The sequence below is a fragment of the Cydia pomonella genome, chromosome 5 (genome assembly GCF_033807575.1).
Source record: "Cydia pomonella isolate Wapato2018A chromosome 5, ilCydPomo1, whole genome shotgun sequence".
Classification (NCBI taxonomy): domain Eukaryota; kingdom Metazoa; phylum Arthropoda; class Insecta; order Lepidoptera; family Tortricidae; genus Cydia; species Cydia pomonella.
Genome location: NC_084707.1, coordinates 7,007,292 through 7,024,636, shown reverse-complemented (window position 1 = coordinate 7,024,636; position 17,345 = coordinate 7,007,292). Strand labels below are relative to the sequence as shown.

The 17,345-nt window shown below is 37.3% G+C and overlaps 2 protein-coding genes across 4 annotated transcripts in view; one reads left to right on the top strand and one right to left on the bottom strand.

Moving 5' to 3' along the window:
* Positions 1–258: 258 nt before the first annotated feature.
* Positions 259–13,672, bottom strand: LOC133517585 (elongation factor G, mitochondrial). Its single transcript, XM_061850911.1, has 13 exons — positions 13,491–13,672; positions 13,000–13,146; positions 11,432–11,751; positions 10,719–10,957; positions 9,582–9,749; positions 8,994–9,205; positions 8,274–8,330; positions 7,601–7,782; positions 6,730–6,891; positions 6,234–6,352; positions 5,169–5,381; positions 944–1,145; positions 259–462 (listed from the first exon to the last, which is right to left on the bottom strand). Exons 1-13 carry the CDS (start codon positions 13,563–13,565, stop codon positions 321–323), a joined length of 2,238 nt encoding a protein of 745 aa, XP_061706895.1. The 5' UTR covers positions 13,566–13,672; the 3' UTR covers positions 259–320.
* Positions 13,673–15,678: 2,006 nt separating this feature from the next.
* The window catches only part of LOC133517583 (leucine-rich repeat and calponin homology domain-containing protein), a 72,153-nt gene continuing 70,486 nt past the window's right edge, over positions 15,679–17,345 (top strand). The window contains exon 1 of one of the 3 annotated variants that reach the window (XM_061850909.1): positions 15,679–15,925. In XM_061850909.1, coding sequence (XP_061706893.1) covers positions 15,736–15,925 — 190 coding nt within the window. In that variant the 5' untranslated portion in view covers positions 15,679–15,735. The remainder of the gene's footprint in view (positions 15,926–17,345) is intronic. The other 2 variants (XM_061850908.1, XM_061850910.1) reach the window with 2 other exon arrangements.

Below are 17,345 nucleotides of genomic sequence, written 5' to 3'. Positions count from 1 at the left end.
AAATACTGTTACGAAACAGTTGCTTATAACTTACTGAATGCTCAAGCTTGATCCTGCTCACGTCTCCTGAATCACCCTGTATATACGAGATAGAACTTGTGTTTAGTAGCAAATGTATAGGGCGTCTCTGGGATCGCGAACATTCTACCACGACGCTTCCCCGGGGCGCAGAAAGTACCTAGGCAAGGTAGTGAGTTGAGTGAGTCTTAAATTATGTTGTTTCTATATTGCGTAGTAAAGGGTAATAAAAACAAGTAATAAATTAATAAATAAACATTTATTGCTTACAAAAATGACCTGGTAAATAATTCTAAAGGCGGTTAGTTTTTGTTTTTCTTTTTATCGGGGACTATGCCCATTTCCTCCTGGTATTTCCTGATGAGTTGTTCTTGTACGTCGGGGAGGCAGGGGGAGTAGCGGCTGTATTCCATGCTGAACTCGCCTTTGCCTTGTGTCATTGATCTGAAAAAAAAAATTAGGGTAGGAACCAGTAGCAAAGATAATTTGAAATAGAGGTAGATTGTCAAAGAAGATTATGTAGCTACAGTAAATCTACTGCCATCTTTCGACACACGATTAAAACTTTAAAACGCCATATGACTTTGATCCTTATTATTTAAATTTGTTAAATATAAAGTGGCGCCATCTAATAGATCAAAGACCAAAGGTATGGCGGTATCGTTTCGGGCAATGGCCGAACAGCCTTTAGCCGATGCCCGGCGATCAAATGGCGTTCTAAAAGTTTTAATCATTTGTCGAAAGATGGCAGTAAATTTACTGTGGCTACAAAATTTTCTTTGACAATCCACCTCTATTTCAGATTTTAATTCTCTTTGCTTCCACGTACATGATAGCTTCTAGGATCTACCGGGAGCCTTCTTCAGCCCCCTTAATATTGAATCAGGGATCTGGCAGCTGTTCATCTTTTGAAGTTGCATTATACCTGAGTTCTCCGGCGTATCCAAACATGTTATTCAACGGAACCTCAGCATACACCGTGGTCCACCCTTCCGCTCCCTCGTTGCCAGTAATAATGCCGCCTCGCTTGTTCAGCTGGCCGATGACTGTCCCGTGGAACTCTTCGGGCATGGTCACTTCCACGTACATGATGGGCTCGAGGATCTGCCAGGCGCCTTCTTCGAATACTGGGAAAATAATAAAATTTATTGATTAGAATAAAAGTGTTAAAGAAATAAAAAAGTAAGCAATGGTTTAATTCTTTAACAAGATTGAGATAATACCGCATTAAGTAAGTCATCATTGTTATTAAGCAACCAACAGCAACAACAATAGCACAAAAAGGGCCCTTTATTTAATTATTGTCAGGTAGTTTTGTGATAGCTTGTTACGTAATTAATTACGAAACAATACAAAATATCTTTGAAAAAAAAAACAGATTTTTATGAGTTGCGTATCAATTAAGTACTAGTAATTCAACAAAAACTAAATAAATAAAATATGTATACGAAGACGTGAAATAATAAATTCACGTCTTCTATATTGTAAGATACACTATTTCTATTACAATTTTTGATCAAAATCGATAAATGGCCTAGACAAGTCACAACCATTTATAGATTACCATAATCGAAACTTAAAAAATATACGAAAATGATCACGTCTCTTTTTTGTGCTCTGTCATCACGATATATTGTACTTTTCTATTGGGCTTTGTAAATAAGATTGGCCTACGACAGATATACCATAATTAACAATTTACTGAATCAAGCGTTACTTTAATTGTGTCCATAATAATTAATGACAATAATACTAAAGTGCTGTTGCGCTAAAGTCAAAACAAATTATACTTATTTGAGTAGCTTCACATTAATTACACACATAGAGTACATCGTGAGGAAACCTGCATAGATCTGCGAAGACATTCAAAGGTGTATGTGACGTCCCCAATCCGCATTGGGCTAGCGTGGGGACTATAGCCCGAGTCCTCTCGCACATGAGAGTAGGCCTGTGCCCAGCAGTGGGACGTATATAGACTGAATTATTATATTTATTATATAGAGTACATTATACTAATTACATGGCAATATATTAATATTGCGAAATATACAAGTATCATCTGTACAGTGGATTGACCATCACGTGAATTATCTACTTACTAACGACCCGCCCCATCTTCGCACGGATTACACAAAACCTTAATAAATTATACACCTAAACTTTCCTCAACAATCACTCTATTGATAGCTGAAAACCGCATGAAAATCCGTTCAGTAGTTTTTGAGTTTATCGCGAACAGACAGACACAGCGAGGGACTTTGTTTTATAAGGTTAAGTGACTACATGAACAAATAATAGAAATATAAATAAATAAATAATAATAAACAAATATTATAAGACATTTTGACGACCGGTTTGGCCTAGTGGGTAGTGACCCTGCCTACGAAGCTGATGGTCCCGGGTTCAAATCCTGGTAAGGGCATGTATTTGTGTGATGAGCATGGATATTTGTTCCTGAGTCATGGGTGTTTTCTATGTATTTAAGTATTTATAAATATTTATATATTATATATATCGTTGTCTAAGTACCCTCAACGCAAGCCTTATTGAGCTTACTGTGGGACTTAGTCTATTTGTGTAATAATGTCTTATAATATTATTATTATTATTTGTATGTCTTTCCATATCTCGGGACCATGGGGTCCCGGACCTTTGGGAGGCATGCGTGGGGCCGAAGCCAACAGCGCAGAGGCCCTTTTAGACAAATTTGATGTTATGTAATACACCAGCTAGAACCCATTCACGGGCACAAATAGATACCCGTAAATCGGTCCCAGCTGGTGTAGGGGCTATTGTAAATAAAGTGGAGAAGAGGGCCGGTTATGGTATTGAACTTTGGCTGGTCAAAAGATTGGGCTATTGTTAAGAGATCCGGACACCTGCCATAACAATGCTTAAACACGTTATCGAGGCAGGCGGTGACTTGCCGCCCACTAGATGGGCCCCTGAAACTGCCGTCGTAAAGACGACCAGGAGCAACACCGGTGTGAGCGGCTCAGGGGTGTCGAGAGGTGTGCGCCGCTTTCTACCCAGTGGCTGATAACAGCCACTGTGCCAACTCGCGTCTTATGCATCTTTCACTTCCACCCCCGGAGCATATAGCTCTAACGATTCCTCTCTGGACGGCCAATGAAGGCAAGCCAGAGCTGAGAGTCCTGCGGGTCCCCTTGGGGTCCACTCCGACCGACGAAGACACGCCGGAGACGGAGACCCTGACCGACTCTCGGGAACACTCGGGTCCATGGGGTTATTATTATTATTATTATATTATTATTATTACTGTGGGACTTAGTCAGTTTGTGTAAAAATATCCCTATAATATTTATTTCTTTATTTTTATTTTATTTATTACCCAAATTGAATAAGTCCCACAGTAAGCTCAATAAGGCTTCTATTGTGAGTACAGGCAACAATGTACATAATATATAAATATTTATAAATACTCAAAAAACAAAAGAGTCAAATTGTCTACAACAGTGGTGTGTGTCGATTTTTAGAAACCGATACCGTCTTGTTCCCCGCAACGGGGTTGTAGCTTCTTACCAGGCACAGCCTGGACTTGTCAGGCCTCTAGGGGCCCAAGGCTTCTATGTAGCTTCAACCGTAAAGGCCTCAGCAGACAGACTTCTATGATTAGGCAACTTCACGCCTTGAGGCAGGAGACAAATGACCACCCAACATAAGTCTCGACCGCCGTGGGGTAGGAATTAGGGCAGCTCCTAACCACATACACTGCTCCACTCTGTAGACACGGACTCTCGGATAATAGGGCGATCGATTTCTATATATAGTGACGACCGTTAAAAACTTCAACAGCGTGATGCAGGACATCTGATGTTCAAGTTGAAAATTAAGACACAATTTAAAGTATTACATTTTCTTTAAAGTGTGCACCTGATAGAAAATTTACTGATTTATTTACTGATGTACAAAATAACATAATAAAAGAAAGAATTTTGTTTAAAATACGATTTTAAGTTCTAGCGATCGCAAAATTCTACTGTAAATCGCGACAATTGCACTCGTGTCGCCACCTATTGGCTGAACGTGGAAATATAACGAAGGGCGGCTGAGCCCTTTGAAAAGGAACTGGACGTCGGGATCTATTGTTCGAACAGGTATGTAGTATTATGTCACAAAGAGATTATGCATTTGTGCAGATTTTTATGGATACATTTGATTTTCAACCTTATTTTCTAAGAGTAAGGTTGCAACTACCGTATTAGTTAGCTTATATCGTCAGTTTCTGTTACGAAAAATAAAATGTACCTCTAGTTTGTAGTGAACAGATACAAAAAAAAAAAAACATTTTGGATAAAGTATATTAAATAAATAAATATTATAGGGAAATTCTTAAACAAATTGACAAGTCCCACGGTAAGCCAAGAAGGCTTCTGTTGTGCGTCCTCAGACAATGATAGATATAATATACAAATATTAAATACATAGAAAACATCCATGACTCAGGAACAAATTTCTGTGCTCATCACACAGCTAAATGCCCTTACCGGGATTCGAGCCCAGGACCATCGGCTTCATAGGCAGGGTCACTACCCACTAGGCAAGACCGGTCGTAATATTATCTTATATAATAAAGTATATTAAATAGTACATTGTGTATTAAGGAGGATAAACAAGAAATCAAGAACGAGTGTGTATTGAAGCCCTAAAAGCCTAATTCCTGTACACCCCGTGGCAAACACAATGTGACACTTTCATCACACTTGTGAGAATGAAAGGGAAATAAAACTTCTGCCTAATTTCGTACGTACATTACATTATTGTAGGTATTAATGCATGTGTACTCGTATTTGTAGTATAGTGTTTAAGTCTAGTGTTCCAAATTAATATGTATGAGTCATTATGTTACTCGAAATAAACGAATTTTAATTTTAATTACAGCCCTAGGTAATTTGAGATTTGCGGGCCGCATGGCCTACGTGTTATAACCTTTTACGAGCAAGTGTGACGAAAAACATTATTATGTGCGGTGTATTTAATTATCACTTTTTTCCCGTTTACGTTAAAGTAGGGAACCAAACTGATCCTTTATCAACCACAAACTAAAAGTAATTAAAATTACTAACGACTAGGTAGAATATCATTGCCTAAAACAGTGTTTTAGCAGCCTAACTTTGGAAGCAACTCACCATCTTTGACTGCTCCTTTAGCCGCCAAGAAGAACGCCAGCTCGCTAGAATCCACAATATGATGGGCGCCATCTTGAAGACGGAATTTGACGCCAGATATCTTATGACCAGACAGGTAGCCCTTTTGGCACGTGTCGATGAAGCCGCGCTCGACGCCTGGCACAAACGGCTTGGGTATGTTGGTGCCTACGGTCTCGTCCACGAACTCGAGCACTGCAATGGTTAAACTTGGTTTTAGGAGGCTCGATTTGATCTAGAGACCAGGGATGTCACGAATGTCACATTTTTCACATTCGCGAATGCGAATCCGAATGTCCGGGATGCGAATGTCCCAATGCGAATACATATGTAGTTGTTATTTTCATTACTATAAAAACATTTATAAATATTTGGGGACAATATTACACAGACTGCTAATTAGACTAAACGGAGTACTAAAAAGACACACTAATTATAAAGAAAAAAAAGTACATAAAACATATGTTACCTTAGTACGGGATGTTATAAAGTTTAGAAAAATGCTATCTACTAGTCTAAATGCATTACTTGAAAACAGTTTGCGCGCACTGCCCATATGCAAGTCGACATGAGCGATCGTCGCGGGCAAAACACGACACGACCTTCGCACATTCGCATTGCGCAATGCGAATGTTGAAGCCAATGTTTAAAATAATGCGAATATATCTTATATACGAATGCGAATATTCGTAACATCCCTACTAGAAACTTTAGGAATTGCATTTAAAAGAGGACAATCAATTTATTCATTTGCAGTGCAACATTTATAGGTGAAATACATTATGGATAAGAGAGATAAGAAGATATGTTTAATAATCTAGTTGTCACAAAGCGTATAGCGGCGTGTATCTCATGTGTCATTGCGACTACAATATTTATGAAGAAACTTATTCTCTTAAAATCATTCAAGTCTGCCACTTGCGCTTTGGCACCTTGGCCAGTTTAAGTAGATAACATGTCTTAAAATCCTTGATACAAGTAAAACTGAACACAAAGAAGTGCACCCGATAACATCGCATTTTAGTTTATTTAAAAAATGAAACTTACTAGTATTCTGGTGCGGTGGCAGCGGTTCCATTATGCCACAAACACGAGCAAATTGACCGGCGCCTCCCGACTGCTTCTTGTGTAGGTAGTCGAATGTGCACGGGGACATCATCGTTTCTCTGTAAATGAGACAAAAAATGGTCAGTTACCTACTTCCATTCGGTCTCAAGACAAGTATTGACTTCTTAAGATATTTTGTTTTTTATTACATTCGTCATATTGCCTGAAACCTCAACACTCAAAAGCGACTAAATATCGCTACCATTTGCAGCGCGGCTTCGTGGCCGTCACAAGATCTCATTCGTTTGTTTTTGACACTTGACGTTGACAGTAAACTATTTCACCGTTTTTAAACACGCTCGTAGCAACTATCGCTACAATTTGCAGCGCCGCTTCGCGGTCGTCACAAGATAACATTCATTTGTTTTTGACGCTTGACGCCGCAAGCGTCACGCTCTAGCGTTTGTTACGTGGCTTTAGCATTACGAAAACCTACCTGAAGGCAACCTTAGGTTTCCCAAGTTCCACCGGGCAGTTGTACTCTCTCTCCATTCTTTGCGCGTATATTTCTAAATGCAGCTCGCCCATTCCGGACACGATGGTTTCCTTGTTGTCGCTGTCGTAGCGGAACTGGAATGTCGGGTCTTCTTTGGTGAACCTGTTTAATAATTATATATTTCACAAAGGTATAAAAATAGTAGATCATACAACGGAAGGATAAAACAAATGGATAAGTGGAGGATTTTTTTAAAAACATATTTAAAACCTGGTGCATCGCGAATTTATTTTGTTACTTTATTTCCGAAGTTTCTACGCAGGTTTCACTGGTCACGACCACGTCGCGGATAACTGGTGTCCCAGCAAAATGTTACTATACTCGACGAAAAGTCTATGAAAATGTTTGGGATAGGTATCACAATTTCAAACCACCCACCACACATGTGTTAATTATCTCTCCCCTTTATTTTCTTTCATTATATTTTGCTGTCGCCTCTCTCTCTTTCTCGTCAAAATAATCAGATGCAATTTGCTCCGTCTGCTATGTAGATAGACAGACTTACGCGACAGCTTTAGAGAAGTTATCTATATCCATGTTGTTCTTTGCTTTGATGGCCATATAAACCACAGGATCTAGTACGAAGATAGACTCCATAGAGAGATTCAGTCGTCCGTCGTTGACGAATGTTCTATCTCTCTCTAACTCACGTAGCGGCAGCTTTGGAGAAGTTATAGCTATCTAGGAGAAGCTATCCTTGTTTTTCTTTGATTTGATATGCATAGAAACCACAGGATCTGGTACGACGATAGACTCCATAGCGAGGTTCACCGTCCTTCGTTGACAAATGTTCTATCTCTCTCTAACTCACCTAGCGACAGCTTTGGAGAAGTTATCTCTATCCTTGTTGTTCTTTGGTTTGATGGCCATAGAAACCACAGGATCTGGTACGACAATAGACTCCATAGCGAGGTTCAGCCGTCCGTCATTGACGAATGTGTCTCCTGATGCGCAGTCTACGCCAAAAAGTGCGAATATGTCCCCGGCGAATACCTGTATTAAAAATTTTACATTAAGATACAAATAATTAAATTTAAAAATATATGTACTATGCATATAAGAAATTCTGACACCTGAAATTCGATACATTTTACATTTTTTTTTAAACGTTACAAGAATTAAAAATCAACACCTGGTGACGATGTCAACCCCATTAATTATGAATTCAATATGGGTAGGTGCTTAGGTACAGGCAAGGTAATAAATATCGACACGGACAAAGTACAAAAAAATATGTATACACGACCTTACTGCTTACACATTAAAGTAGTGTGTACATATTTTTGGCACTTTATCCGTGTCGATATTTAATAACTTGACTGTACGTTACTAATCACTTTTAATTTTTACATTAAAAAAAATGATTTTTTTTTCATACCATGACGGTGGCAAACAAGCAAACTTGCGCATGATGGAATTTTCAAGATTCTACTAATTATTTACTTCAACTACATAATTTACTAACAGAATAGAACTAAAGTTACCTCATTCACTTCCTCCATGTTGCTCGAGTGCATTCGGACTAATCGGGAGATTTTAACCTGAAAAAAAAACAAGTCATCAATCAGCAATATATGTAGTCACCATCATATATATCGAAGCGGCCAAGGTGCTCACAAATATCTGAACACACCTCTATTGTCAAGGCGTTAGTCCGTGTTCGGTTATTTTTACGAACCACGGCCGATATATCTGATGGTGACTGTACAAGTAAATAAAATAACATTCATAAACATTTTCACATCACCTATTCGAAAAAGGGCTTTTTCTTCCCTGCTATTTTTGTTTTGCATAATGAAAATTAACAATAAAATGATTCCCTCATAGGTGATGTTAAAACAGTCGGTATGTGCCACATGGTAGCAAAATTATTAACACTTTAATCCTTCGCTTCGTTCAGGATTCAATGTACGCCCTCGCAATGAATATGTCATTTTGCTCCCTTGTGACACAATGTAGGTCCTACTATTGTGCCTGTGTCTCTATTTAGCACTATGTTGGACTAATAGAGAATGCAATTAGACACTAAGTAAATCAGCCAATTGTACAGTAAAGCTCAACGAGGATGCGGGGTGTTAGGGTCGGCAACGCGCATGTAACACCTCCGGATTTGCAGGCGTCCATAGGCTATGACAACTGCTTACCATCAGGCGGGCCGTATGCTTGTTTGCCACCGACGTAGTATAAACAAAAATACTAGTTACCTTCTTCCCAGTCCTCGCATTGAATATATTGTCTCCTCTCTTCAACATCCCCTGGTAACACCTCAAATACGTCAGCTGACCAAACTTGCTCACTTCCAGCTTGAAAGCCAAGCCCACGAACGGTTTGTCTCCATTCCTTGCTGGATCTAACACTATCGTTTCTCCTTCCTCTCCTTTCTTCTCATTTAACATAGCTGTGTTTTCTACTTCTCCTGAAATTCAAAATTTAATTATATTGTAAGCCTGGAGGGTTCTTTTAAAAGTCAATAAAACAGAAAATAGCAGCGTTTAAAAAATACAACAGTAAATAGATATCTGGGTAAACATTACATTATAATAATCTTGAAGTTACATTACGAGACGGCCGCCCGGCCTGGTGGTATGCCGCGTAAACAAAGACACTCACATAGGAAAAAACCGATTTTTATTGTTCTAAGCACGTTAATCTGACAAAAACTTTATGGAAATGTTCGCCTAAAAGCCGGTTTAAAAATAACGGTTTTACGGACGAAACCGAATTTAAATGGTTTTGCGCCAAGAACGGTTTGGAAATTTAATCGGTGTCCAAGCCTTGGGCCTATAGCTAACCTGGGTGGGGTAGGTATTCCAAAACGGCATCCAACAGAGGTTGGACCCCTTTATTTTTGAGAGCTGTGCCGAGCAGTACGGGGGTGAAGGTACGTTTGAGTGCTGAGCGGCGTACAGCGCCTTTGATGTCGGAGATGGTTGGGGTTTTTTCTTCGAGGAACAGTTCACCTGAAATGAAAGTATTGAGTTGTTAACGACCGTCTGGCCTAGTGGGTAGTGACCCTGCCTAAGAAGCCGATGGTCGCGGGTTCAAATCCTGGGAAGGGCATTATATCGTTGTCTAAGTACCCACAACACACGCCTTAATGAGCTTACGGTGGCACTTAGTCAATTTGTGCAATAATGTCCTATAATATTTATTTATTTTTATTGTTATGAATCTACATAATATCATTGTGGTATTTCCGTGTCAAATTCCTGGTTGCCTAGTTAGTTATGCTGGGCATTTTCCGCAAATGGACAACCATTGGGCCTATTTTGCGTGAAAACAAGGTATCACTACTCTAGCCGCCCCAGCTCCTCCATGAAACCTAACAGTGTCTTCATGTTGCTAACTGCCTCCTTTAGTGTGCACGTGCATAACATATTCTCCTAGACTGTAACCTAGACCGGTATTTGTCCCTGTATACTTCTACCTGTTTACAGTCTAGGAGAATATGTTTCGCTGTTTCCTCTTCTTCCGTTTTACCCATATTATGTAGGGTTTGTTTAGTGTGTTATGTCACTAATGTCCTGTATTTAATCCTACTATTATTCGTAGTTTGTGTCTTCCTTCCTAGTTGCCTAACTAAAAATGGCAGAGACTGATCTCTTATGCCTTGTAGCTCTAATAGCTTGCCTTGCTTAACTAATACACTAAGACGCGTAAAGAAGAGCAAAATATTGTGGACGCAAATTGAAATTAAAAAGTAGATGGTGCTATAAGTTGTCAAAAACAGTCTGATCTTTATCACCCTTAGATCGTTTTCATAATTTCCGATCCGATAACGGCAGCCGCTACTGACTGCCCTATGGCATGAAGTCCTTCGTTTTGGTTTTACTTTTGAACAATAAACTTTTCATCAATGAATAGATGAAATTAAAAATAAACATTTTTAACATTTTTCTTCTTTGTGGTGAAAGCTGAAAGTAACTTACCCAAACTTTCATCAACATTAGACAAATGCTCAATCAACTCATGTCTTCTCTCCTGCACTTCCGCCCTCCTATCTTGTGGAATCTCATCCAACCGCACCTTCTCGCCATAATCACCTTCAAAGTACATCGCTTTCTCTTCAATAAGATCTAGAATCCCTTGGCACTCTTTCTCGAGGCCGATCGGTAGGTGGAGGAATGCTGCGTTGTGGTTTAGTTTTGACCTCATTTGTTTTAGTACCCTGGAATAATACACATTACTAATATACACAGCAAAAATACATATAAGAATATCTATATCTACAGTCTTAATATCCAAATGCAATAATATATGTGGATAGATGCATGGATTCTATGTATCTTTTGGCCTAACTGGATCACAAATGCTCACTTATGGAGGAGATCCAAACGCGCAAATGGCATTGGATTGGGCATATCCTCAGGAAGCCTGTCACCCACCTATCCAGACCCTGACCTGTAAGGTGCCCGGCAAACATGGTCCCCTTAAATTTACTTGGCACCATTCTGTGGAGCAAGAGCTGGGTGTATTGGGGATGGGGTTAGGTCACCCAAACTGTGTACTGAGAAAGATCTCCCGAGGGATAAAACTAGCAAAGCATTGGTAGACAAAAATTTTGGTTTAAGAAGTTTGATCTCTTTTCACAAAGAAATAGAATAAATATTTCTACCAATTTAATTTAACTATAGCAACATACCTCTCTGGATTGGCCCCTAATCTATCCAGCTTATTAATGAACGCTAAGCATGGTACATTGTATCTTTTCATCTGCCTATTGACTGTCAGTGTTTGACTCTGCACTCCGCCCACAGCGCACAACACCAATATAGCTCCGTCCAACACTCTCAATGCTCTTTCCACCTCAACTGTGAAATCTACATGCCCCGGTGTGTCTATAATGTTGATATTGTGGTCCTTCCAAATTGTGTATGTGGCTGCTGATTGGATAGTGATGCCTCTTTGCCGTTCAAGTTCCATGGAGTCCATGACTGCACCTACATTGTCTTTGCCTTTTACCTGTAACAAATGTTATTTTCTTTAACCTTGTCTTTGTCAGATTACAAAACTATAGTAAGAAGAAAGGTAGTTTTAGCGGTTTACTTTACATTAGACAGCATTTAGCATAAGCAGAGAGCAAAACTTGGTGCCGAGGACAGACGTATGACGTCAAGCTAAATACAGAGTGTTGTTGTCTAGATGATATATTCTTAATTTATTATATTAATTAATATTTTTTTGTTAGAATTACATTACATTAGAATTAGTCACTACCCAATAAAAAATGGTACTCATATCGTTTTTTAATGTTTACATTATTTTTTGTGTAAATTACCAAGCATTTTTATTGAGGTGTTACAATGTTGGTTTAAAAGAACATCCTATATGCGACTTAACATCATAATTACATCACCAGCACCAGAATTAGTAATGTTTTTATAAGTTGTTATTTGATTAAGTATCTTCTAGATAACAACACTCTATATTTAGCTTGACATCATAAGTCGGTCATCGGCACCAAAGTTTCGCTCTCTGAGCATATGTACAACCCAATCAACTTGAACCGCGAATTGGTAAAGAATCAATTTCCTCAACCATACATTTATATTAATTACTCTTCTGCCGAGTACAAACCATGGCTCAGAAGCCATTATGCTGCTCTTTAGTGTTACTTGAAAATGCAGAAATAGGTGATATCAACTAAATTTTGCGCTTTTCGTAACACATGCGGCCGCGTAGGCAACATGCAAATCATTAACGCTTCGAAGCGTATTCTAGTCATCTCTCTCTATCACTGTTGTACTAATGTAGGAGAGTGATAGATAGGCATAAGGCATCTTTGAATTGTTGAAATGATATCTGAAATTGACTTAATCAATCTTTTCTCCGGGTACAAATTTTATCAATCCATTTACCCAATCTAGAAGTATTTACTAAGTTAAAACTTATTCAAAGTTTTGTTAAGAGTTTAAACCTGTCAGTTAAGATACATCACACCATTTAAATTGAATTAACCTTCAACTAAAGTTAACAGCATCTTAAGTAATATGGAGCTTAACTTACAAGCACTTTCATGGCTTCCATATAATGGATTATTTATCCTAGCATTTTCTACACTGCTACAAGGCATGTGATACCTTGCTACCTACAGTAAAGTTTTACCAGTCCAATGATTAGGGAGGAAAAATCTAGAAACATCCAGAGAAGATCATACATAATTTCCTATAGGAAAATGATCCTTTCTTTTTTTACCACTGGTTCCATTACCTCATGCATAGCATCTATTCGGCCAGTGTAGAACAATATTCTCTCTGTGAGTGTAGTTTTGCCAGAGTCAATGTGGGCAGAGATTCCAATGTTCCTGATTTTTTCCAAAGCCTTGTGTTCTGCATATTTGACATATGATGAGTACTTCTGTGAAATAAGATTGAGAAGCTTAGGAATACATCCGAAGTAAATAAAGGTACACCATTATTTTATGGCAGTTGCTGCAGATTTGTATAAGAAGTAAAAGTCCAATAAGAACCGGCTTTTATCCTGTTAGTTCTGTCACATGGATTCGAACCTGTAAGAAATCGATTCTCTTCCGCCTTCTATTCCAAGAACAAGATAACCATAAAAAGGTCATTAATACTGTCATATCAAGCTACGAATTGCTTATTGAGAGATAAATATAAAGTTTTCTATATTATTATCGGTGAATTACGTAAATATATATTGAAATGAATATTTTATATTATCATAAAAATTATTCTTACCTCAATTTGTGCTATTCCTGATTTATTGACACTCCTTAAGGCATTTGCTACTTTAAACGCATTCAAAATAGTCATTTTTAAATACGTATCATAAATTAAATATCACAGAATAAAGTTTTTTGGATAATAATTTGAGGTTATTCATATGTCATCCTAGCTCTGTTGTTGGTAGCTATGAAACATGAAGTTAGCATTTAATTGCAACCATCGACAAAAAAGTAGGGTATACACTAGTTGTCAAAAAAAAGCTACATTAAAAACAAAAATATAGCCTGGCAAACAATTTCCGTCAGTAAATAAAAGCGGCAAATTTTAAAAAATTAGGCACAAATGGTTATCATCCTGACGCAACGTCGTAGATGTGGTTACACTTCATAAAATGTGCATGGTGGTCTCGACAGTAACCTCATGGATTATGTTTCAATTAGAGCCATAGAATATAATACTCACTAGGAGATTAGAGCCAACAATAAGAGAACACGGAATCTAGAATTTTTTGCCTTGCCTATGGTTCCTAATAACAATGTATCCAATAATGCCTCCTGTGTCCTTAGAATGTGTCGTTTATATAATAACTCAGATATAGATTTGGATATTTTAAACGTTTCTTTACGTTCAAAAGTATTTTGCTTTCCTACAATTGTAAGTAAATACTAGTATTCTTATTAGTTTTACAACATTCTTTTATTACCATTAATTTACAGAATATTTTATAGTCAAAATTGGTACTTAGCTTGATAATTGTTCCATGATTGTGTTGAGTACAATTGTAATCGTGATGTCGGTAGTTTATAAGATGCCTATGTATGAATTATTTTGCAATGTTTTTTTTGCCTGCATTGTGTTATTGTGCCTAATAAAAAAAAATAAAAAAATTTGTCCGTGGAGTCCAAAGAGTGGAGTCCCTCCGCGCGGAAGAAGTGAAATTTCGTAATATGGAGATGAAAATAATGCTCTAAAATACATATGGTTCATATTAAGAGGTAAGTGATACGAAGTTCACCGGGTCATCTATTATCCATTACACCATGGAACCAGCTGAGCTAATCGACGAATTTACTCATCACAAATTTTTACTACTGTATGTTTCACGTTTAACACAACCTTGTTGGAAGTCGCATAAGAAGTTTCACTTCAATCACTTCAAAAATGCCATAAAAAATTTGAAATTCGCGCCTTTTTCTAATGACACACTTGTTTGACCCTCCTCTTTATTTCTCCGTTGACTTCATCTTCTTTGGCCATTCATCAGCAAAAGCAATACCTAAGGCCCACATATTCACATAATTAACATTATTTTCTCAGGCTAATAGATTAAGAAATTATTTTTCTGGAAGAAATAGGTATACACTTAAAAAGACATTTAGAAACTCCTTTTATTGAACATATGATATTTAGAAAATAAATAAAAACAAAGTAGCCTTAAATAATAAATATAATTACCAACTTAAAATTTTTATTAATAAAACTATATTTAATAGAGACGCCGCGAATATTCGGCAACTATTCAGAATTCGGCGTAGTCAGCCACTTTGCTGAATATTCGGTATTCGGCCGAATGTTGCCCATTATTCGGCCAAATACCGAATATCTACCGTAAAAGAACAAATCAACTATGATTATATTTATTTGTATTACAAATAATTTTGTTTTTTGCCTCTGAGTGCGTTTTATGACACGGGCAAGGACAACATCCACTCGGTGTAACCCTAACATTTCATAAGTGTCAAAAGGGCACCTACGTCTTGGCTTAGGCTCTCTCTGCGCATACCTTCCAAAAGTCCGGGTCAACATTGTCCCGTGAAAGACATACAAGTAATTTATGATAAAACATTTCTTTTTTCGTTATTTCATTGTTACTCAATGATGTATAAAGTTTATAATAAATAAATTTACTAAGATATTAAAATTCCACATTAACACGTCATTGAAATTTATATTTTGTGTTGAGCTATAAAATTTATATATTAGATATATTTTATTTAAAAAATGCTAAGATTGTTTAATCTGGATTCAGTAATTGTAGGCCGCAAGTCATTTCTGATTAATTTTAATTTTGGTTATAATATAATTATAAGCGTTAGAATAAATAAATAAATGACTAACGTGCGGTACCCTGTGTAGAGGTGACTTTATAATAACAGTTCGAATGAAGCCAGCAACAGTTTATTATGTTGGTACTACTGCGCCAATGTCATAGACAATATATCCGAACTAAGTCAGTTTGATTTTAGTTCGAAAGAATATGGCCGTGTTAGGGCCTTGTGTGAATGTAAATATGAACGGTCAAAGTAATATTCATAGTCAGTTAACAAAATCATTAGAGCGAATTCTTGAGGATGCATATTTAAGTGGCGAATTAAAACTTAGTGGACGTAAGCTGAGAGAATTTCCGAAACCAGTGAAGTTTGATTTGAGTGATACAGTTGTTGCTGGTAAGTAGTATTTATAAATAATCTTGTAGCATTTGTGTGGTATTTTGGTTTATTATTTTATTTCTCGTGTAGTTTATGTCATGAGTTTCGTGTTGTGATGTTCATGTGCGTGATTATCTTATTTTTGTTTGTTTGTGGATACCGGCACTCGGTGCGTTTCGGTGAATCGATCGGCTTCGATAGCGACCACGATAACGGTATGCTTTCTACGAATCATAATAAACACCTAAATAGAAACATGGTTTCCTGATGCATTACCTGCTATCTTGTAGATAACGATCTATTGTGTGTGGTAACTTTTTACCAGGTATGTGCAAAGTAAAAAATCTTATTGGTGTCGCGATATCTTTCTCCCGTCGGCAAGTTTTTTTTTTATCAAAAGCGGTCAGCCGTGCCTTTGCGTCCGTGTGATACTTACGTTAAATTGCTGTAGATTATTATGTCTTAACTTATGTCGTTATAAAATGCCTGAACTTCTCATAAAAGCTGGTAAAGCCGACGATGTTTTATTTATTATACTTACCTATTACATTTTCCTGTTATATGTTTTCCACCCGGTTATTTACCCTCGATGTTTCTAGTGTTTGATTGGGCCAGCTTTTTTCGAAAGATAATCTGATGTTTAAATACACTTTTCTGAGGGTAGATTTTCAGTTTAAAAATATAGCACTAAGAAAACCTATAGATATCTGAATCAACGTATACACGGCACCTAAAATCGTAACGGTCATTATTATTGTTTTTAACCACATTCTGTCTATGTTAAGCTTGTATGTTGATTTCTTCATAATTCTTGTTAATTATCTGTTCTGGGTTAGCAGTCAGTCAGGTACTGTTCATTTGAAAGTTCTGTGGATACAATAATTGTATTGTAGAGTTAGCTGCATAGTTATTTGACCCCCCTTACTTTGTTTGCAAGGGGGTGGGGGTATATAAAGGGGTGTTCAACTATCTCTGCAGTGAACTGTACCTGCACTTCTACTTAAGACTTATAAATTCAGTAAATATACTGATTCTCCTATTAGGAAACTTGGTAATTAGCACCTATTACTCTTCTTATTTCAGTTGTAAGCTTAAACATTGAACTCTTACTGATGACTATGATATTAAGGTTTGTTGTAGGAATGTTTACCACATTTAGGTGTAATTCAGTAGCCAAATAACTCAAGTCTGACTCCTTGAAAGGTTTCGCATTCTGTGCTGAAGTCTATATAATTATTGTATAATATTATAAGCACATGTTCTATAAATATTATGTTTTGTAACAATGGTTTGATTACATTATATTTCACATCACTCATGCTACTGCTACTTGCATCTGCTTCAATATGAGGGCTTGTTTTCGTTTCTAGAATAAATTGTTCTACCCCTCTGGGCAGTGTCTTGGGCATGTCTCGAGATACATCCAGAAAGTTAAACT